This window comes from Notamacropus eugenii, chromosome 6, assembly GCF_028372415.1.
Source record: "Notamacropus eugenii isolate mMacEug1 chromosome 6, mMacEug1.pri_v2, whole genome shotgun sequence".
In the NCBI taxonomy this organism is placed as follows: Eukaryota; Metazoa; Chordata; class Mammalia; order Diprotodontia; family Macropodidae; genus Notamacropus; species Notamacropus eugenii.
Genome location: NC_092877.1, coordinates 318,017,962 through 318,040,713, shown reverse-complemented (window position 1 = coordinate 318,040,713; position 22,752 = coordinate 318,017,962). Strand labels below are relative to the sequence as shown.

Below are 22,752 nucleotides of genomic sequence, written 5' to 3'. Positions count from 1 at the left end.
GGTCTGTATTCCACTTTCATCTCCAGAGTCCCCACAACCCATAACCATTCATGTCTACACATGTACATTGACTGCTGTGGCATGTGGGCATGCACACACACACACACACACACACACACACAGTACTTTGTGACTTTTTATTTCCATGTATTTCACAGATTTAGAAAATCAGACTCAAGGTTGGGAACAGGAGGGAGTGATAGAGGGATCCTGGGGAAGACTCTTCTACCCTTCCCCCAGATAAGCTTAGCCAAGGTCTGACAGGCCTCCTGCCACTGAGATTCATTGGGTCTTTTGAAAGGAAGTAAGAATGGAGGTTAAGGGAGCATGAGAAGGTGACCTTAGGAAGGAGAGGGCCAGGAGCTGGGCAGAGGGTACACTTGGGGGGCAGACCAGGCCAGCTGGGGCCATTCCCATTTACCCTAACAGAGGATGGGGCTGTGTCAAGAGGCCTGAACTAGGGCCAGCCCAGAAGCCCCTCATCCCCAAGACACAGACCCCTCCCTCCCCCACATACATACTTAGTCCCAAGGTCCCCATCCAAGGCTCCCACCCTTCTCTGATCACTATTGGCCCTTTCACTCCCACCCCACCCTCCCAGCTATTTACAAATATACAGAGGGTTTTGTTTTGCTTTGCTTTTTATTGAGCAAGGATCTGCACCACACCCCAGGGAGATGGTCTACTCACATACCATCTGCCCTCTCCATGGGACTCCCTACCCTGGTCCTGTACCAGTCCAAGGCCTGGTCCTCCAGCCCTCACCTAGGTCCCTAGGCTGTGGCGGGATAGTCTGGGCTCCCCGGATGGAGGATTTGAGAGGAGGATTTGGGGACAGAGGAGAGAAAGAAGCTGACATCCAGGCCCTGGGCTACTGAAAAGGTGAGGGGTAGCAGCTGATTTCCATACTATTCCCTGGGAGCTCCCACTGGCCCTCCCAGACCCTGGAAGTTGCTGTATTTTACCCCAGGGAAGAAGGGGCAGAGGTCCCTGGCTCCACCAAGTGCAACTGTGGATGGGGCCCAGATGCTTGTCTCCCTCCTCTGAGAGTACCATCCTAGCAGGCAAAGTCTTCAAAGAGGCCTCCAGGGGGGCCATGAGGGTGGTGGTGGTTGGGGAGCAGACTGCTGGCCCCCCCAGCCTCAGCACAACCTCGTCCTGGGCATGGGCTCTGCAGAGCAATAGGTGGAAGGGCGACTTGTCGGAATAAGAGCAGCCCAGCCTTCATAGCGTCTGGTGGGGTGGGGGCTCAACACTAGGACATTCCCCAGAGAGGGAGAGGAGGGGGCAGGCCACAGGTTCTCAGAAGCTTCCCCTTACCTGTTCCTTCAGCTCCTGCAGCCCTAAGGTAGAAATGCCTCCTGTTGAGGTCCTGAGGGGTGGCTTGGGGCGGCGCCATGTCCTCTTCAACCGGTCCCAGGACACCTTGTTAGGGTTCAGGAGAAAGGGAAGTGGGTTCAGTGGATTAGGGAAATCATAGGATCATAAATTTAGAGCTGAGAGGGACCTTCGTTTTACAGGTGAGGAAACTGAGGCCTGGGGAAGGGAAGACATTCAGGAGGGCCTGGTTTCCCCAAGATAAAAAGCTGGGTTGCTCAGTTCTTCCCAATGACCAACTTCCCTTCAAGACCTTCACCCTCCTAGCCCTGAAGGATCTGGACACTCCTCCCCACCAGGACCCACATCCTTGCCTCATAGATGTAGTCAAGGATCTCTAGAAAGGTGAGGACACTGGCCCCAATGAAGAGCCCCATCTGACCTCCAATGTCACCTGGGGGCAGAAATAACACTGTGTTAGAAGAAGAGCAGGTGGTTAGGAGGCCAGGCCTGGGGCAAAGCCTGCAAGACTTTCTGAGGCACCAACAGGGAATAGGTCTCACCCAGGAAGGCAGACAGGCCATAAACTGCTCTCTGTTCCACAGACTCAGAGGTCAGGGCTTCAAAGAAAACATCCAAGACCAAGAAGTTCTCTCTGTGGAAACATTCCATAAGTTCAGTCCAGGAAGCAGTTTGGAGCCCAAGTGGGGCAGAGGACACAGTCAGGGAGTTGGGTACATTGGCACGGGACAAAGAATGGGTGCAGGGGAAACCGACCACAGCATATCCCTTATCTAGGTCACCCCTGGAAGCTATTATAGCTCAGCCACTCCCCTCAGATATCCCCCAGGTGGGACTTGTGTCTCCACAATGTCAGGAAAAGAGACGTGAAATTTCCTCCATGCTCTCCCAGAGAACAGACTCACCTGTCTCAGAAATCCCCCATCCCCAATCTTATCGCTTGGAGAGTATTGGATTAAATGATCTCTAAGGTCCCTTCAAATTCTGATAACCGGATGAGCCTTATTCCTCCTCATTCCTACTGTCTCCAATACTACTTTCATCCATTCCAGAATTTACATTGGCCCCCTTCTACCCAGCACATGAAGTCCAAACTTTCAGCCTACCCTTCAAGGCCCCCTCTAACTTAGTCCCATGCCAAGGTCGCAATGCTACCATACTTCCCACTATACTCCAATATACATGCTCTGGTCCATTCTTGACTATCCCAAAACAGAACATGATCACAGGCTTCCCTGTCATTGCCTATCCCTAGAAGGTCCCCCCGCCATTGCCTACCTAAGTCCTTCAAGGTCCACCCAAGTCTCACATTCTCCATGAAACCTTCTTGACTAGCATGGCGATCTCTTTTCTCTCAAATTCTATAGCTTTCAGTCAGTTCTGTGAATTAGCATTTCATTTTGCTTTTGCCCTCCCAACAAGATGGTAAACTTTATGAGAGCAGGAGCTGTATCTTATTCACCTATGTATTACCCACCCTTTCATTCATTTATTCACACTCTTAGCACACTGTCTTATATGGAGCAGGTGTTTAATAAATACTTGGTGGGTATATTATTTTAATTAATTGTACCTTTATTGCGTGCCTATTTTATGCTGGGTTTTGAATGGTAGGCAGATGCTGGATGCAGGTCACATACAGTGATTTTATTTTTTCTTTCCCCCAGTATCACTTTATACTCATATTCCTTCCCTGCCCCATTCCTTGTGCCATGATGGGTGCAAGTCATCTTGTAGCTCCCCAATATTCCTCCACCCCTGCCTCACACCCTCAGCCTGCTCCAGGCCTTTTGGCAGCCAGCCCATGCCTCCTCACCATACCTGACCCCACTACCACCCCTGTACCGTATGTAAGTCTCGTTTCGGTTGTATTTCCTGGCCAGATATCGGGCTGAGCTTCGGTTGGGGATCCGAACCATGGAGATCTCTTTTCCATAGCGTGTCAGATTGCAAGGCATGGGGCAAGCACAGCGACCTCCTGATCCCCCACCCAGAGAGTCTGCAACACAACAGTTCCATCTGGGATGGGCTAGAGAAGGCAAGAGCTTCAAAGGGGAACAGGTTGGCAGAGGTGGTATGCTAGTCCTTTTAGAAGGGTGTAATCACAAGAAAAAGACCTCCCCAAAGGTCTGTTCTCTTTGCATTGGGAGTGACAAGTCTACCCCTTTCATCCAAGTTAATCCTAATGGTCTAAGATCCTTCCCACTGTAGCCAACCTAGGATGGCCTCACCCTGGGACACTTCTGAGCAGTCTGGATCCCCCAAATGTACCCTAGTCTTGGGTCCCCCCAAGTTATCATAGGAGGCAGCCAGATTTCAGTGACAAGTCAAGACTTACTCACTGTGGCAAATGTGCCACATGGGCTGCTAGATACACAGGTTAAGGCCGAACTATGAAAAGGGGATGAGCAGGACTCAGGGAGCTAGTGTGTGACAGAGGGGGTCAGGCCAGGAGAGAGAGAATGTTGCAAGGCTAGGAAAAGAAAGCAGGAAAGGGGCCTGGAGGGACACATGGATGCTGGGTAATGCCTCCAACAGTAGCTTTCTCACCCAGAAAGGCTAAAATATCCATCCAAAGTCACACAGTAAGTTAATGGCAGAACCTGGACTATAACTCAGGTCTCCTGTCTTGCAAAGTCAAGTATGCTTTCCACACTGCCTCTACACCAAAGGCCCAAGCCCTAAGTCCCATAGACTTAGACAGCACCCCCCTCCCAGGAAGGACCCAGTTGAGGAAAGATTAGATGGAGAAGAGATAGGCAGATAGGGTACTAGGCTAATGGGGAGGCAGGGTAAATAACAGAAGGCAAGACTGGGGACACAGGATGAGAAGAAAGGGAGATGGAGTGACCAGGATAATGAGGAACTAGGGACAGAAATATGTCTGTCTTCAAATATCTGATGACTTATTATGTGAAAGAGAGATAAAATTCATTCTACTTGATGCTAGGGGATAAAACAGGTAGAATTTAAGAGGAGGCCCATTTTTGTTCAATAGGTGCCCTGAAGCTTCTATCAAAGCTATCTAACAATGGAATCAGATGTCTTATCAGGTGGCAAGCTCCCCCATTACTGGAAATATTCAAGAAAAATTGAGTTATCAAAGACAGTACACAGAAGAGTATCCAGCAGGCAGAGATCAGATTGGGTGATGGGGAGAAAGAGAAGTCAGGGATAGAGAGAAATGGGGAATTGGAGAAATAGAGATGGAGAGAGGAAGAAGAGGGAAGAAGGCAGCACCTACCCAAAGTGTGATCTGCACACTCAATGTAGATGTTGGGGGAGCAGATGGTCTCATTGCCTAGGGGGAGAGGAGATTGTCCCTGGAGTCCACAGGCCCTTCCCCACTATCCAAGCCCTACCCTCCTAATTGCACACACATGTGCACACATGCACATATGTATAATCACATACATGTACACACCAGCATGCACACACCCAGGGCCCTCCCCCTCCACACCTGTGATGAAAGCTACTAAGGAAAGGCAAGGTAGAAGGGTGGTTCATGGGGGCAGGGCACCCACCTGGCATGTGAACCATTCTGCAATGGCAACGCGCCAACACAGCCTCCTTCTCACAACGCAGGCGGCAGGCTGAGACACTGTAGGATGCATAGCCTTGGAGTTCTGGCTCCCCTCCCTCACTCTCAGCCCTGCAGTTACCCCAGGGCTGGGGCAGGTATGTCAGCTGAGAAGGGAAAGAAGGATCTTGGGGTGACTATACCAGGGCTGAAAGGGAACTCAGAAACCATCCAATCCAACCTCAATTTACAAATGAGAGAACTGAGGCCCAGGTCACACAGACAATAATTTTCAGAGGTTAGATTTGAACCCAGGTCTTCTGATTTTAGAAGTCAGAAGTCAACTATTTAGGAGTCAAAACCAGGAATTCAGCTTACCCTCTCCCTAAAACACAGCCCACAACCCTTTATGTCTGACCTCGCTCCTCAGATCCCAGACCCTGCTACCAAAGCAGGCAGATGCAAACTGAGTTTGGAGAATCCAGAATGCTCAGAAGTTTCTCAGGGTAAAACAGTTCTACATTGGCTACCCTTGCCTTCTCCCCTGCTATGCTCACCCGCTGCTCCTGGCAGGACACAAATGTCTGGAAGCCTGGAGACACCCCAAACCCTAGCTGATGGATATATGGTGGCTCCTCTTGGCTGTGGATCTGAACCCGGATGCCGGCCTCAAATGATGTCTCATCTGCAGGGAAAGAACCCCAGAGATGGGGATACAAGGAATTATCATGAGCTCTGGGATTCTGTAGGGTCCAAGCGCAGTGACCAGCCTCTTTCCTCCCAGACAACAGTCATCGAAGAGGCTGTTCCCACATCTCCTCTCAGAGAAAACACTTGAGATACTCAAATGAAAGTCTAGTGAATGTCTTCTCTCTGTTCTAAGCATTAAAAAAAAAATTTCCTTGATTTAACTATGAGCTCCCAGTCAGAAATCCTGCTCTCATAGATGTAGCAACTTTCAATCTCTTTCTTGAGATGTTCTCAATCAACCCCACCCCCAACACAGAATTCAACCATTATATAAAATCAAGGTTCACCCCATCCCTACCACCAATGCAAGGAGCAAGAATGGGGGGACTCCCCCATCTCTTCCTCTTACTAGTCTCTCTCCAGATGGGCAGGTACTCTTCCTGTTGAATGTCTAGCATGATCTCCAAGCCACTGCCCATACCCCCTGCTCTGCTGGGCCGTGGACTCTGGGGGTCAGCATTAAAAGTGTAGCACTTTCCATAACGAGTGTACACCTAGGGGAAAGGCAAGAAAGGGAGATTACCATTAAAAGTATATTATTGTTGTTCAGTTGTGTCTGACTCTATTTGGGTTTTGTGTGTGACCCTATTTGGGTTTTCTTGGCAAAGATAATGGAGTGGTCTGTTGTTTCCTTCTCCAGGGGATTAAAGCAGAAATTCAGTGACTTGCCCAGGGTCACACAGTTAGTGAGTGTCAGATCTTCCTGATTCCAGACCCAGTGATCCCTCCACTAATCATAGCACTTTTCATCCTTACTTGGGGCTCAGGCAACACAAGTTATTGAGAAGAAGAGAGAAGCCAATATGTCTTTTGGGGAAAGTCCTGCTTCCCCAGTTTACCCCACATTCCTATCTTCCAAATTTCCTTGCCCCCACCCCCATTTTCTGCATCCTTATTCTCCTTGTTCAAGGAATTGTCCCAGCTTCCACCAGGTGGCAGTGATACAGCACAGACAGATAGAAGGGAAAATCCAGGACCAGAGAACTGAGTGATCTTGGACTGAAGGATGAGGGAGAGAGGAAGCCAGTAGATGGTGGTTTGTTTTTTGTTGGGTTTTTGTTCGTTTGTTTGTTTGTTTTGCTGTAGGGGAAAGACTTCTGCTGTAAGCAACACCCCTAAGACTCTAAGCTGCAGAGAAGGCAGGAACTTGCAGTGATAGATGGAGTTCCCTCGTTTAGGATTTCCCTATAACAATGATATGACAGCTCCATCTCCTATCCCCTGCCCCTCATTCTTCTGGATCCAAGTCTATTGCTTCCCTTAGCCACCACCCTACCTGATTTTAGCATTTGTATGCAGGAACAGGGACACCTTGAGAAATCACCCTCATTCACCTCCTTTCCAGGACTCAAGGGAAAGGTCTGCTCATCAGCTCTCAGAGAGGTCAGCTCCAATGCATCACATCCCTAACCTCAACAAATTCAACAAAAACGTATTAAGAACAGACTGGGTTGATTAAGTTTACCACTGTGCTAGAAGCTGAGAATAAAGAGATGAGAAGGGACACAGTCCTAATTCTCAAAGAGCAAGTGATTGATATCATCTAATGGCCAGGAGGGGAAGAGATCAGAAACCTACTTTTTTAAGAATAAGACAAGACAGAATAAGCGTTAAGTGGGAAAAATAAATGCAAAGCAGAGACCCAGACAGTGTAAAAAATACGAGGAGGGAAGGGAAGCCTGAGGAGTGGGATGAGGAGAGGGGATCAAGGAAGACTCTGTGGAGGTGGCAGCCTTTGAATTCTGCCTGGAATCTAGAGATAGAGGTAAAGAGATTTAAAAAGAGGCCATTCTAGACATGAATGTATGTAGAGAGGGAAAAGGCAAAGCAAGGAGAGAGAATGGCTAGCTTGGCCTGAACTTGGAGTCATCCCACATAATCAGCATGGAAAGGTAAGGCAGAGTCAGATTGTGAAAGGCTTTAAATGCCAGGCTAAGCAGCTTGCAATTTGCCTTTTATGTAATGGGGAGTCACTGAGATTTTTGAATAGTCAAGTGACATATTCTGCCCTGTGCATTACAAAGATTATTTCAGCAGCCTTGTGAAGGATTGAAGAGGGGAGATGCTGGCAGCTGGGAGAAATATGAAGAGAGTTGAAGAGTAACCCAGGAGAGGGTTGATAAAAGCCTGAACTCAGGTGGTGGTCGTGGCTATGGAATTAGAGAGCCTTCCCCCCCAATAATCAGCTTCTTTGCAGCCTTATCTTCCCCAGAACTGGCTGCTAGGTGCATGGCCTCCCCTACAAAAATCCTGCCACTAGATTCCATCCTATAGCCCAGGGGTGTGCTGCAATCTACTCTGCCCAAATAGAGAGTCCATTGTTAAATTTTCAATGTTAGCAAGTGATACCTCAAAAAGTGATCATCACAAGTTAGGGCTTGATTTATTATTTTGCTGATTGTCTAGACAAGAAAATGATGGAGAAAATGTTAATAATGCCAGTTATTCTCTAAAATACGTGTGCATGCATTCCCCCCCTCCCAGTTGATACATAGCATTAAACATTTGCCAGCCCACTCCTCTGTCCCTCCATAAACATTGCTTGAGCACAGCAGGAATGCAGGAGAAGGACCAGGGAGTGAAGTCATCACCAGACTGTAGCACACTGTTGGTGAAACGGAATAATAACTAAAAGAACAAGAACTAGCATTTATATGATGCTTTAAGCTTGGCCAAATGCTTTCCATCCATCCTCTCATTTATGGTCAATGTGCCATCTCCAATAGGTTCACCTTTCACTTTAGGCAGAAGGGAGGGGACAGAATCTTGACCATTACATGCTTCTTCCCTCCTCTCTAACCTTAAGTCCATCCTTTCTTCATTCCACTCTTTTGTCCCTTCTTAATGCCCTTCCTTTGCCAGTCTCTGCTAAACCATTCCCCGTTACCCAGCAAGGACTATCCATCCTGGATCATCATCATGACCAACCCTCCCTCCACCGTCCTTGTAGCTGTATCTGACTCTTCATGACCTCATTTGGGGAATATTTGGCAAAGATTCTGGAATGGTTTACCATTTCTTTATCTAGTTCATTTCACAGATGAGGATATTGAAGCAAAGAGGGTGAAGTGACTTGCCCAGGGTCACCCAACTAGTAAGTGTCTGAGGCCATATTTGAACTAAAGAAGATGAGTCTTCCTGACTCCAGACTCAGAGCTCTATCCACTGTGTCAACTAGCTGCCACCCTCACTCTAATCAGTTCTATTCATTCTTTTGCCTCACCTCTCCCTTGCTCCTCTCCCCCTTTCCTTTAGGTGTGCGTTCAACTAACTAGATATATTTATTGCATGTAGAGAGCCCTATGCTAGACCCTGGGAGACATGCAAATTTAGATAAATACAGTATAAAACAATACATGACAAGCAAATTAGGACACTTTTGTGCTTTGTGAGGTTGGGGGGTAGAGAACGAGCTTTACCAACTTGGGAGAAGGCTTCTTGGAGGAAGTGGCTTAAAGATCAGTCTATAAAAATGATCAGAAATTCAATAGACTGGATCAGGGAGACAATTCCAAGCACAGAGAACAAACAGCATGAGTAAAGGCAAAGAAGAGGAAAGCACAAGGCTGTGGGCTGGTTGGTTCCATTTGGCTAGAATCTACAGTGTGTAGAAGAAAGTCAGAAATAAGACCAGCAGCAGGCATGAGAAGGCCTTGAATGTTAGGCTGATTTGGGACTTTACTTAGTAGGTCATAGGAATCCTAGATAGAAGTGTATATACTGGCTATGGCCCCCTTCAATCAATCAGGGCATATATAAGAAGCCCATATTGTGTGCTCAGGCTCCAAAATGCTCCCTAAATTTGGGAGAGAGGAGAGAGAGAAAGGGAGAGGAGGAGAGGGGGAGAAGGAGAGGGGGAGAAGGAGAGGGGGAGAGGAGAAGCTGTACCCTCAGATCTTCTCACCAAGCTCAGCCCCATCCTGTACAAACTTAACGAGGAATGGGAAGCCTGACTCTGTAGTCCTTCCCCACAGGTTCTGGGTCTCCTCCCCATACACCATTACCACCCCACTCCACCTGTGCAGGTTACCCCCCAGACCTCTGGCATATTAATTCTATCTGAAAGAAAGAAATAAACTGGATTTGGAGGCAGAAGGACCCAAGAGAGTCCGGGTTCTGCTACTTGAGACAGTTACATCACCTTTGCTTCCCACCCACTCTACCCCCCTGCCCCAATTTTCTCCTCTGTAAGATGCTGGAGTTGGGTCTGATGAATTCCAGCTCTAAACTCCATGAGCCTATGACCTTAAATATTCCTGTGCTTCCCCCCTCCTACCCCATCCCCAGCACCACCTCCCTCTGCCCTGGAGGAAATGGGTTGAAAAAGGAGAAGTGGGGGCGGAGGGAGAGGGGCCAGGGAAGGGAAGTCAACAGGGAAGGAGCTGGTCAGGCCAAGCTGCCCATCCAGCACCCCCCCCCCCCCCCCCCCCCGACCACGACACTGACTACCAAGCAGACCACATCGTTGCCCCGGAAACAGCCCCTGGGGCGGCTCGGGCAGTGGGTGGAGCCGCCAGCTCCTAAGTGGCAAGACTCTGGTGGCAGCACAGCCCAGCTACCTCTTCCATGGAGACGGCACGGCCACTCTGTCCTGCAAGATCCCGGTGGTTGCCCATGTCTCCTTTGCCACAGACTGTCCCGGGTGGGGGTGAGGGATAGAGAGAGGGGGAGGGAGAAGCAAAAGAGTGGATAGTGCTGATACAAGGTCCTGTGCCAGTGGATGAAAAACAAATGGAGACCAAGTCAAGGGTGATCCTCTCTTTCCCATCAGTTATCTGGTCGCTGTCCTCACCTCCTCTGATTTCTTATCCTCTCTCTCCCCTTTCAGTATGCACCATCATCTCCTTCCTTCTGCATATTCCTGCCTGTGCACATCTTTGCTCTCTGTCTGGCCCCTAACCCTGATTTCTGACCCTCCACTATCTGTCTCTGACTTAGGAATCTGCTGTCTCCCTGGCCTCTGACCCTCTGCTTTCTGTCTATCCCCCTGATTTCTGACCCTCTGCTCTTGTCTCCCTGACCTCTAACCCTCTCCTCCATCCGTGTGACCCCCTGGCCTCTGCCTATCCACCTTCCTAATTCTGTCTGTTTGCCTTCTCCTTTCAAGCCCTCCAGTATCTGACACTCCTCCCTCCCCCCTTGACGGCCCAGGCACATTTCCTAGCCTCCCAACTCTCTCCTCCCCACTCTGCAACAAGAGACAGTAATCTGAGATCTGGAGAGATCTGTCCTGAGCTAAACTCAGTGCACGGCTCTATCAGTCCCTTGGGCTCCATCTATCCACTGGGCTCCCATTTCCCAGGAAAGCTCTCTCTGCACTGTGCCCTCAATGGTGCTTCTGCTCTCCTAATGTCCCCCCTCCTCCCTCTCCCTTCAGTCACAGTGCCCACGGGGTTAACAGGCAATTAGTGGGGCCAGGGCTCAGAGCTTTGGTAGGGAGAGGGGCCGAGCCTCCGGGAGATAAGAGGCAGCCAGGGAGCTGCAGAGACTGGGCTAATCCCAGAGCTAATCTTCTGGCCGGGCTTTATCACAGCTGCCTTCTGGGCATTCTGCCTCAGCCAAGGAGCTCATACTTCCCTAGCCGCCCCCAGCTCCAGTGATCCCCAACCCCAGTGCCACCATTAAGCATCCAGCTGCACCTCCCCATTCTTGGCTTGTGATCCTCCCTCTCCCCAGCTCTAGGGCCAGGAGGAATAGGAAAGACAGATTTGGGGAACTGAGGGGAGGAGTGGCAGTATATTCACCCTCTCTTTTGGTTTGGGGCCAAGACTTTAGATACCTTGGAGTTGAGACTCCGGGCAGAAGGGGTTCCAAGACTTTTTAGAGCTTTCTAGATTCCCCAAGTCATTTTTACCACTTCTCTAGGGACAGACAGGAGAATTCAAGAGAACAAGGCTGATCAGAATAAAGGATGAGGTGTTTAATCACGGTGAGAGGACTTCACCCCCTTCCCAAGATACATCTGAGTCTAGTGTTTAGATGACACCAATCCTTGACAGGAACTCCTTTTCCAACATAATCAATCCATCCAGGCAAGAGAAAATTCCATCTATATCTACAATCCCATATACCCACATACACTCAGCTCTTACCCCAATACCCCAAATGCTAAGGAAAAGAATTGCCTTCCTCCTCCTGACGGCCCTCCCCCACCCCCTGGGGGGGTGTCTGTTTTCATGCACATGTAAGTTGTAAGTAATAGCAGGAGCATTGTTATTACCTGTAAAGTGATCTTTAGAAAACAGAAGTGGGAACTGGAAACCTGAGAGCAGAAAAGCCAGGAGGTGGTAAAGATGACGAAGGTGATGAGGATGACGGAAGGGCAGCCTAGGGCTCACACCCCAGCCGACTCCAGCGAAACCCAACAAGAGTCAGACAAGAAATGAGGGAGCTCCAGGAAGAGGGGAATGAGGTATTCGGAGACCAGGATGGATGGATCCAAGGGCTGGCCTGAGTCAGAAACTAGAAGACATCTCCAAGATTGAGGTAGGGAGGTAGAAGGGATTAATGGAGGGAGGAACCCCTTGCAAATTCAGAGCTATGCTACTTCCATTTTCTTTGCATTGACCTACCTTCTAAATGATCTCTTTCTTGAAATTCACTCACCCCTACTTAGGGGTGTTCGCCAACCATCTTCAATGTGGGTCAGACTGGGCAAATGAGGTTGGTGAGAGGAAAAGCTGACTGGAAGAGACTATGGGGTCCAAGGTAGTATATAGTTTGTCCTTCAAGAGAGAAAGGTACACCCTGTTTTGGGGGGGCAATAGCATGTAAAGAGAATCCAAGAGTACAAAGGTAAGATGGAGTGCCAGGTTTCCATTTTGGGAATCTACACTCCCTAGGTTCTCCACACTCCCATATCCATAAAGCCTTAAACAAACACACACACCATCCTAACCCCTTCTGCACCCACACAACCACTCATCCTTGAATGCACCTAGCCCTACCCCTCTGAACCCACTTAGCCTTATACAACTAAACTCATACAAGCCTCAACAACCACACTCACACACTTCCATGCCCCCAATACACACTCAATTTTCTGCCCAACTACATTTACACAATCCCATACCCCTATATTCATTCAACCTTATACAACACCCACATTCATATAATCCCACACAACAGCCCAGTAAAACCTCAATCCTGAGTAATGACCCCCATACCTAAGAACACCCCTACCCCCACAAGCCCACACTTCCTAGATCCATCCACTCAGCCCTGTACCCATACAAGCCCACACCCCTAGATCCATCCACTCAGCCCTGCACCTATACAAGCCTACACCCCTAGATTCATCCACTCAGCCTTGCACCCTTAACAAGCCCACACCCCAACCCCACCCCCCCAGCCCTACACACATACTCACTGTCCCCCTCTCCTGAACACTTACATGGTCTGCCATACATCCATCACACATGCAGTGCCCTCCCTCCTGTCTCCTCTCCTTCTCTCCTCCCTGGGTTTGCCTCATTTGCATTCCCCAGGCTCCCAGCTTCTCAGCAAAGTGACCTCCGCTGAAGAAGCGCCAGAGGCTTCCACAGCGTCCAGTGAAGGGGGGGAGTGTGGGGGAAGCTAAATGAGGTGGTGGCCACTGGGGGGGCAGTGGGGATGGGGGGATAGAGGGAGAGTTAAGAGGCCTGGCAAGGAAAAGATGGTGGCCAGGATGTCTATGTTGGGGGAGGGGGCTTGCATAAGGGGCAGAAGAGGTAGGCCAGCACTAGAGGAAAGGGCAGAGAAGTCTTTGGGGTTCAGAAGGGAGCTTAGGGGACAAGGAGGACAAGGTAAGAGGGAAGATAAGTATTTTCACCCAGCTTCTCCAACCGGGGCTCCCTTCATTTGCTCATGAGGTCAAGAGGCCGAGGTAGTGGACAGTTGAAATTACTTGGCAGCCCCCCTTACTGGGAAGCAGCCTGGTCCAGGGCTCCCACGAGCTCCCCAACTAGGAGAACTGTCTCTCCTTCTCTTACAAAGGCTGACTGCTATTCTTAACCCCTTTGCCTCAACTCAGGGCCACAGGTCCAGAAGCTTCGGGCCTCCGACCCCAGCACCCTTCTGTTCCCCCACCCAACCAAGCCACCTTCTTCCCCTCCCCCTGCCTGGTATTTACACCTTTCACACATTTGTAAGCTATTATCCTGTCCACGCTTAGTCACCGCTGAGCCAAGCGCCACGGATTTAGCTGCTTTAATCTTTCCTCCTAAATCAATCCTCCATTTCCCCTTAATCATCCCGTGGCTCTTCCCTGAACTCCATCGCTGCAGCCTGTCTCTCTCACTGGGGCTGGGGCTGCTCCCCCCCCCAACCTGGAGAGCCAAAATGGGGCATCCTCAGGCTACTGTGGGGCAGGAAAAGGCCCAGGCAGGTGGGGAGGGATTTCCACAGTCATCTGAGGAGACCTAGTTTTCCAGTCCTTAAGGCTGGGGAGGAAAATACCAGATCCCAGCCCCCACTCACCCCTAAAACCCTCACACATCCCCTTCCTGTGTGGAGCATCTACTTTTCTTCACCCCATGGGTCCTTTACATTCCACCCCACCCTACCACACACACACACACACACACACACACACACACGCACGCACCCCACCCCTCTCATTTCTAGATCCATCATTCATTCTCTCAGATTCATCCTCCCTCCCTCAGGATGGTGGGTCCAAGAAAGCCCAGAATGACTGGACCTGCTGGGTGTAAGCACCTCAAACTGACCCTGCCTTGATCATGGGAGATGCCCCCCTCATTGGGCCAGCCTCTAGGGCTCAAGCCACCCTCCCTCCAGTTGTTGCCTGGCAGGAGGCTGGACAGATCAGAGAGACTCAGAGATGGACTGAGGAATACTTGGCTGATGGGAACCCCAGCATCTTCGTCATTCAGGAGGAACCACGGGTTTTCTCCCTGGGCCTCGGGCTCCCCTCATTCCTGGAAGCTACTTTCCACCCCACCCCCTCAACCCCCAGTAGACATGATTCGGAGCGGCCGCAGCCTAGCTGCCCTGCGTCACTGGATACCAAATCACAGACGGGACCTTGGTATTCCCTGCCAAAACCTTGCTCCTTCCTCCAAACTAAATCTCTCCCCCCGCCCAAGCCCTCCACTTCTACCCCAACCCCATCCATCCTCCTTGCCCCCCAGCCCAGATCTTGCAATGTTCCTAACACACCAGGCCTGGGACTGCAGTGGGTGGAGGTGGGGTGAGGGGGATTGGGTTGAGACAATTTGGGGAGTTAATTCTGCACAGGAAGCAAAGTGGGAGAGGGGAGCAGGTGGGGAGCAGTGCAAGGAGTGACATGGAGCCGGGTGGGGGTCCAGGAGGGGAGAAGTAGGGAGCGTTGCTACAAACACTAATCAGCATCTTCCGGCAGCTCCACAGAGGAGCTGAGCTGATAATGAGCTGGGCTCCTGGTTGATTCCTGATTAATGAAGAGGCCGGCGGGGGCCTCTGCAGAGTGGGATCAGGTCAGGGCTGGCTCTGCAGGGCCCCCTCCCACCCTATGAGGCAGGTCTCCCCCCAGTTCCTGATCCCCTCCAACGACAAGGAACCCAGACCTCACAGGGTCACCCTTGGTGTTTGAGTCCCTTTGAAAGATGCCACCCCAACTCACTCCTGGCATAGAGCCCCCTAAAAGAGGGGCGAGTGCAGCTGGGATTATAGCAAAGGGAAGGATCCAAGAAAATGAAAGCAGCATCCCTGGAGGGAAAGAGAGGAGGGACTGGCTAGGGGAGGGAGGGGACAGCATCCAGCAGAAAACAGGGGGTGGGGGAGGGGAGGAACACTGTAACTGGACAGGTGGACAGACCAGGCAGAACCCAGCAGCCTCCTGCATCTCTGTCTGGCATCCAGCAATTCCCGGTGGGGAAAGCAGAGGAGTATTGGGGTACCAGAAGAAGATGGTAAGGCCTGGGGTAGTAAAAAGGGAACACAGGGCAGAGGGTCAGACATCCTGTCTCAATGCTGGCCTGAGGCTAAGGCATCTGGGGCTGTTGGATGGAAGAAATACAGAAAAAAGAAAGGAATTGAGATCTTAGAGGGCCTAAAAGTTGAGGGAGAAGGGCCCCAAACCAGGCCTCAGTCTCTTCTGTCCTGGAGCTGACCTGAACTGGTGGGGGAAGGAACCTAGGGTAAGGGGGGAGTCACGAGTCACGGGGGACTGCCCAGCTGGAAGTGGCCTTGTCTAATTGTGCCTGATTAGCAGAGAGGAAGGAGAGCCAGGTGAGTGATTAACAGTCATGCCAATCAAAGGAGGAAAGTAAAAGAATGTAGGTAGGAAGGGGGCCTGGTCAGGGAAGGAGGAAAAAAGGGGCATGCAACTTTCTCTCTTGTCCTATCTGTGTCTGCTTAGCCTCTGATAACATACTAAGAGAGCAGTACTGGGAGTCCTAAGACCTGGATTCTAATCCTGGCTGGGACACTTGCAAGCTGACCCTTGGGCAAAACACTTCCCTGCTCCTGGGCCTCGATTTTCTCATCTGTAAAATGGGTTGGATCTGTTGACTTCCATTTGGCTCTAATATTGTGAACTCATCACTGTGCTCCCTGCCTCAGTTTCCCCACCTAAGGAAACTGATCAGTCATAAACTAAAAGGACATAAACTAAAAGCTCTCTAATCTAACCTTCCCATTTTGCAGCTATAGAAACTAAGACCTGGAGAGGCTCACCCCACCCCCAAGCTCCCCAGAATCTTGTTTATGAGATTCCCCTCTGTTAGAGTCTATCACCACACTGACAAAACTTTTACTCTCCTAGGAAGCCTGACACAGATTCAGCCTTTAGGCTTTAGCTTTAGCTCTGTCCCCCATAGCTGTTCTGTTGGTGTGGGCCCTTCAGGGCACCTAGTCTTCAGCTTAGGTTTCCTCATTTACAAAATGAACGTCATACTCATGCCATGGACTTGCAATGAGAATTAGGTAATATAGCTTAGTAAGGCATTTGTAAGTGTACAAAGTCAGTGTAGACAAATGTCATGGCTGTGACTTGGTCCTCTTAGTACTCCAAGAGGTAGAAGTGACCCTACATCCTTGAAGGCGATGTCAGTGGATCTCAAGGACTAGAGTGCTGGTCCAGCCATGGACTAGACTCCTCTAAAGTTCTGAAGTCCTATATTTTGTAAAGACTTGTTCAATCATTTTAGTCATGTCCAGCTCTTTGTGACCCCATTTGAGGTTTTCTTGACAGACATACTGCTAATTTTACAGATGACTAAACTGAGGCAAACAGGGTTAAGTGATTTGCCCAGGGTCATGGAGCTAGTGAGTATCTGAGGCTAGATTGGAGGTTGGGTCTTCCTGATTCCAGGCCTGGCCCTCTATTCACTATACCACCTAGATGCCCTTGAAAAGATAGTGTGATATAAAAGAAAGAAAAGTATATTCCGAGTCAGCAGACCTGGGTGTCAGTCCCTCCTCCACTTCTTACCTGTGGGACTTTGGTAAGTCACTGGGCTTATCCAGCTTCAGTTTCCTAATCTATGAAATGGGTATAATGATATGCGCCCTGTGTACCTTACTGGGCTTGGATGAGAATATGTTCTGCCAACCTTGAAGTATGATATAGAAAGAAAAGGTGGTATATTATTTGTTTGATTTATTTATGCTAAAAATACCTATTGAATCTTGACTACGTCCTACTTCATGCAAGGAATGTGCTTTGAGGGACTGGCATGCCCAAATTCAACCATCTTCCCAGGTATAGATTGCAGGAGCAGGTAAGTGGCACCATAGTACATAGAACCCCAGGCCTGGGGTTCAAATCTGGTCTGTGATCCTGTGTGACCCTGGGCAAGATAACCTTGTTTCCCTCAGGTTCCTCATTTGTAAAATGGGGACAATAATAATAGCACCCATCTCCCAGAGTTATTGTGAGGATCAAATGAGATGATAATTGTGAAGTGCTTATGTTCCTGGCACATAGAAAGTCTTATATCAATGTTTAGTATTATTATACCTTAAATTTCAGTTTTACCCCAACCCAAACAACAGTCCCACATCAAACCCATCCCTATATTTGGCAACCCATGGGAGTCACTGAAGGATTGATGGACGGAGAGTAGATTCGATTGGAATTGTGCCTTGTCAGTAGAAGAGCAGAGGAGAAAGAGCCGAGGGTCAGAGTGGGAGGAAGTATTTTTCTCAAGCCTCCCCCTACCCAGAAAGACATTTCCTTTCTGCCTATCCATATCTTTTGCGTTCTCCAAGGTCCAGCTCATGCTTCTGCCTCCTCAGTGAACCTTTCCCAGGCTTTCCCAACCTATACGGGAGCTCTGCCTTCTCTGAACTCACTGCACTTACCGACTGCTGACATGATTTGGTGATTAATCATAAACTGCCTGGTGACATCGCTTACACTATACCATCTGTTGTCTTTCATTGTTATTTCACTTGGGAAGCGTTTAGGCTATAAGCTCCCTGAGGGAAGAACCATGTCTTTTTCAGTCCCTCAGAGTGTCTGGCACAGGGCCCCTTCATATAGTAGATGCTCAGTAAATATTTGGTGTTTCCTTCACTGCTTGAGAGTGGATGGAGAAGACCAGATAAGGAGAGTAAATAACAGCGATGATGGGTAAGAGTGAGACCAAGTAGAAGTGTGTGAGGGGAGATGAAGAGGAAAAGTAAATGGGGAGATGGGAAATGAGTTGGGGGAGTGGGGGAGGTAACAAAGTGTGGGGGTGAGAGATTGAAGTGGTAGCAGCAGCTAGATGGAGCAGCAGCTGAGGAGGACTGGGGGAGGGAGCATTACCCAAAGTAAAAATAGGCTGGAAAATGTGACATTTATTAGCTTGGATTCCAGAGGAAAGGTCACAGCATAGTGGGGAGTGGGGAAGGAGGGATCAAGGAAGGTAAGAGAAAAAAACAGGACAATAACCCCCTTCTCAGACCCATTTCTCCAATAGGCTGACCCATTTCATTGCCCAGTGTCCAATCAATATCAGAACTCCCTCCATCATTCACAACATCCAATCCTATCATAGACCCCATTCCCGACATGGACCCATCCCCATTGTAGATGCCATATTTACCACTGATCAATCGCCAGCACGTCCCATAATTTTCCTACCAAGCCGACAATCAGAATCAGATTCAGGATTTCCAGTTCTAAGAGAGGAGGACGGGGGTGAGGAGTGGGGTGGGAGGGAAACAGTGCTAAGGGATAATGGGTCTCCAAAGGTGAATGGGCTTTTCCCTACATGGCTGCTTCTTCTCATCCAGGCCTTACTGTCTTGTAGCCTGCAAGAGACCCCTAAAAATTCCCAGCATCCTCATGTCACCAGATTATCCAGTATCAAAGGGACCCAAAAGAAATGCATCCTCCACACAGCCCTCCCCATCACTCTCACCCCTGACCAGACCTATGAGTCCAAGGAATTCCTCACATGGGCTTCTTTGACCCTAAACAGAGGATGCCCCAGCTTCCACCTGTTCTAGCCAGCTCTCCTTTCCCAGAGAACAGCAAGAAATCTCTCCTTGTTCCCCCTCATTCCTTCAGTTTTCTCCCTCTCTTCTGTCTTTGCCTTTCCCTTCCCTCCCACTCTACTCCTTTCCTCTCTCTCTTCCCCTCTTTCTCTACTCCAATTGCCTCCCTCCCTCTTGACTTCTTCATCTCCCCTCCTGTCTTGCCTCTTTGGCTCCCCCTCCCTCTCTTTTTCCTCCCTTTCCCCCCTCCCATCCCCCTCAGGCCTTGAGATACAAACTCCCGCTCAGTAGGCACAAAGATTCCATTGATTTCTGGCCCCCATCAGCACCTGCTGGGACCAGTCTCTGCTCCTCCCTGATTTGGGGGGTGGGGCAGGGAGAAAGCAAAGGAATCTTACTCCAGGGAATGACAAACATGAGTGGAGACCTCACAAGGAACTATGACCCCCCCCTTCTTTCTCCCCCCCACCAACTCTATATCCTACCTCTTAATCCGCAATCTCTGCAGAGAGATAAGGCTCAGGGATATATCACATGAGAGTAGAGGACTAAGAGAGGACTAGCAGGCTGCCTCAATTTCCCTTTCCAGCTCACCCTTCATATGCCCCACCCCAAAGCAGGGATGTCCCCTTAGTCCACTCTATGCCCACTCTCCCCCTCCCCCCACCCCATGCTCCTTTCTTCCCTATTGCCGCCTCTGTTTATGCCCACACTCGAGGAGGTGGACATCCCTGATCTATGTCCTCTTTCAGAATTGTCCAATGGCACATAGTCCCCTCTGGACAGCAGTGGAGGAGTCCAAATTTGACTGCACCCATGATAGCATGCATTCATCTGTTTGGAGCATGTGTCCCATTGATTCTGAAGCAGTGTCTGTGTTGAGAACCTCATAGGAAACCCTAATTCTACTACCATCTGCATTTCCATCTTGTGGCTTATTCAGTGGCAGTAGAGTAATCCTGATGCATGTGCAGGGGGACATGCTGGGTAGTTAAAACAGGGGAAAAAATAGAGAGAGCATGGTGTGAGTTGCTTTAGACATTGGCACCCAAAATATCAGATACCATGTGAATGTTTGTGAAGGCATCACATGAGAGACATATATGAACAAGTGGGCAAAAGGCTTTCATGCATCATTACTGGGACACTCCTGGGTGTGTGTATACATAAGAAACACAGATCAAAACTCCCAGTGTGGGGTGTCTGAGTCTGTGTCTGTGCACATACAGAGACATCTCCACCAACCTGCTGTGTGTGTGTGTGTGTGTGTGTGTGTATAAGATCCTGACATGTAGAGTGTGAGTTGAGAAAGATCATGGTTATCATGTGAGAGAATGACAGGGAATGACCCTCCCTATTCCTGTGTTCCAAGATCCTGACAGTAAGAATATGGAGATGAGTAGTAATCCATGTGGGGTACACATCAAACCCCACACAGGAATATAGTAGTGTGTGTAAGAACCAAGCTGTGTAAGAAACTGTGGCCAGAATAAGGGATTTTCTGGAGGGGTAGGGGTGAGGGGGTAGGGAGTTGTGCACCTAAGAATGAATGAGTGAGCCTGAGTGTGAGAGCCATACAGAGACTATGAGAGGGAAAGAGCTGTCAGTGGCAACAGTGAAAAAGCCAGAGCTGAGCATGGGGGACAACATGAAAGGGGGAGTGTGTGAGAGAGAAAGAGAGAAGACACTGGCACTGTGGAAATGTCCACGAGGTCCACCTAGTTGCTGCTTATGCCAGTTCTACCAGATGCCACCCTAAGCCCTTCCACAGTTACTCCCACTCAATCTCTTGAGCCCTTAACCTTTGAATTAAGAGAGAGCAGCAGGAGTCAGAGAAGGGAAAAAATTGATGGGGGGGGGGGGGGGAGGAGGGGGTAGGTGGAGAAGACACAGACCCTGACTTTTTGGAAAGAGAATGTTCTCTTGAGTGGTAGGACCTGGAAGCCTCCAGCCAGGAGCTGCCCCATCCTTTCAATGCAAGCCTGCCCCAACCAAGCCCCCTGGCACCAGGATACCCCCTCCAAACCATGGCAGTGCTGCAGAGGCAACAAGAACAAGAACAGGGAAAGCCCCTCAATGCTTCCACAGCTGTGGCTCTGTGCCTGCAGAGTGGAGAGAGGGACCTTTAAGCCCAGGGGAGACACCAAGCAAGGACTCTGGTGGCAAAGCAAATGGGGAATCCTGACCCAGGACACCCATCCCATCCTACCATCCCAACCCAGATGGCCCCTTCTAGTGCCAGGGGCAAGCCAGCTGGTGGAACTCACCACAGAGAAGTTACTGGCAGAACAGTGGTGGCCACTGAAGTTGCAGCTCTTGAGCATGTCAGCCAGTTGGTGGCCAGTGCGGTTCAGAATGTCCACCATGTCCGGCTCGGGGTATCGAAGGCCTGCTGCCCGATGTCCATCTCTGTCCTTAGGGGGCAGCCCCGTCAGGTTGGCCAGGTGGAAGATGTCAGCATCACTGAGAGCAGAGTGTCGGAAACGGTTGATGTTGCAAAGGGTGACAGCAGGAAAGCCTAGGGCAGGGGCTACTCCGGCTGGGTCCAGGGAGGCCAGGTGAGGCCGAGCCAGGTAGTTACGGGCCAGGCCCACCGCCTGGTAAAGGAAAGCAGCCAGAGAGGCCAAAAGGGCCAGTGCCCACAGGCTCCTGCGCAACCCTCGAGGCCCCCGGCCACAGGCATGCCCCAAGCCGTGCAGGGTGCTGGAGCTGGCAAAGGTGGCCAGGTCCCTCGGGGGGACCCCCTGACATGCTGCCCCCAACAGGCTCTGCTCGTCCCCCTCTTCCTTCTCCTTCGGTTTGGCATCCTCCTCGGAAAATTTGATTTTGCACACTATCTCGATAGGCATTTGGACCTGGTCGGCTAGAGAGTCCCTTCCCGCTGTCCCCTCCCCGCCTAGCAGCCCGGGCTCTTCTCCCCAAGTGGTGGGGACAGCAGCCGCTCCTCCAAACTCCCGCCGAGGAGGGGGAGGGGGGCACGAGGGAGGGGAGCTGCTCACACTCCCAGCAGCTCCGCAGCCCTGGCTGCTGCCGCCGCTTGTCTCTCTCCTCGATCGTCTCCTTGTGGCTTCGCTTATCAGCAGCAGCACAGCTGTCAGCCCCTGCGTGTGTCCCTGCGAGCGCTCGCTCCGCCACGCCGCTCAGCCCGCGCCGCTCAGCATGTGCTCCGAAGCCCACCCCGCGCTTAATAATTCAGGACATGTCAACAGCGTTTCACCGGAGGGAGGGCGGGTGGGCAGCAGGAGCCGGGCCAGAGGAGGGCAGCGCCAGGGGCGGGAGCGGACCCCAGCCCGGGCCCGGGGAGCTCCGCTCTGCCCCCCACCTCACTCGGGACCCCCAAACTCTCCTTGCGCCCCCAGCCACAGGGTGCGTCCTACCCACCCCCACTCCCAATCACATGACATTCCCAGCTCTGCCCTGCTCCCTTTATTCCCTGCTGGGCCTGAAGCCGTGGCCCTGAGCAGCCCCCACGCTGGTTCACGGATGAGCGCCACTCCGCAGGCCCCACCCAGGTCCACTGTGGACCACCCGACATCTCTCCTGCTACCACGACTACCACTGGCCTTGCATCTGACCCAGCTGCCCTATTTTCAGCTTCCCAAGCTGCTTTACCTGAGCCACTTGTTTGAATAGCTCATGAACTTGAGAGGAGGAAAAGAGGGTACGGAGTCCCGCACTAGCTCCTCTACGCCTCCCTGAGGCTCCCTCTAGGTTCTGATTACAGTGCTTTGCCCCCA

General features: G+C 50.6%; 1 protein-coding gene across 2 annotated transcripts; it reads right to left on the bottom strand.

Annotated features, from left to right (window-relative positions):
- Nucleotides 1–123: 123 nt before the first annotated feature.
- Nucleotides 124–22,190, bottom strand: ASIC4 (acid sensing ion channel subunit family member 4). 2 transcript variants are annotated; one of them, XM_072617918.1, is made up of 10 exons: nt 21,283–22,125; nt 5,958–6,102; nt 5,416–5,543; nt 4,863–5,025; nt 4,583–4,639; nt 3,184–3,337; nt 1,881–1,972; nt 1,692–1,771; nt 1,321–1,425; nt 124–1,171 (listed from the first exon to the last, which is right to left on the bottom strand). In XM_072617918.1, the coding sequence occupies exons 1-10, from the start codon at nt 21,862–21,864 to the stop codon at nt 1,058–1,060; spliced, it is 1,620 nt and encodes a 539-aa protein (XP_072474019.1). In that variant the 5' UTR covers nt 21,865–22,125; the 3' UTR covers nt 124–1,057. The 2 variants fall into 2 exon arrangements, with proteins under 2 accessions (XP_072474019.1, XP_072474018.1); XM_072617917.1 differs by lacking the exon at nt 4,583–4,639 and having other exon boundaries at nt 21,283–22,190.
- Between the last annotated feature and the right edge of the window lie 562 nt (nt 22,191–22,752).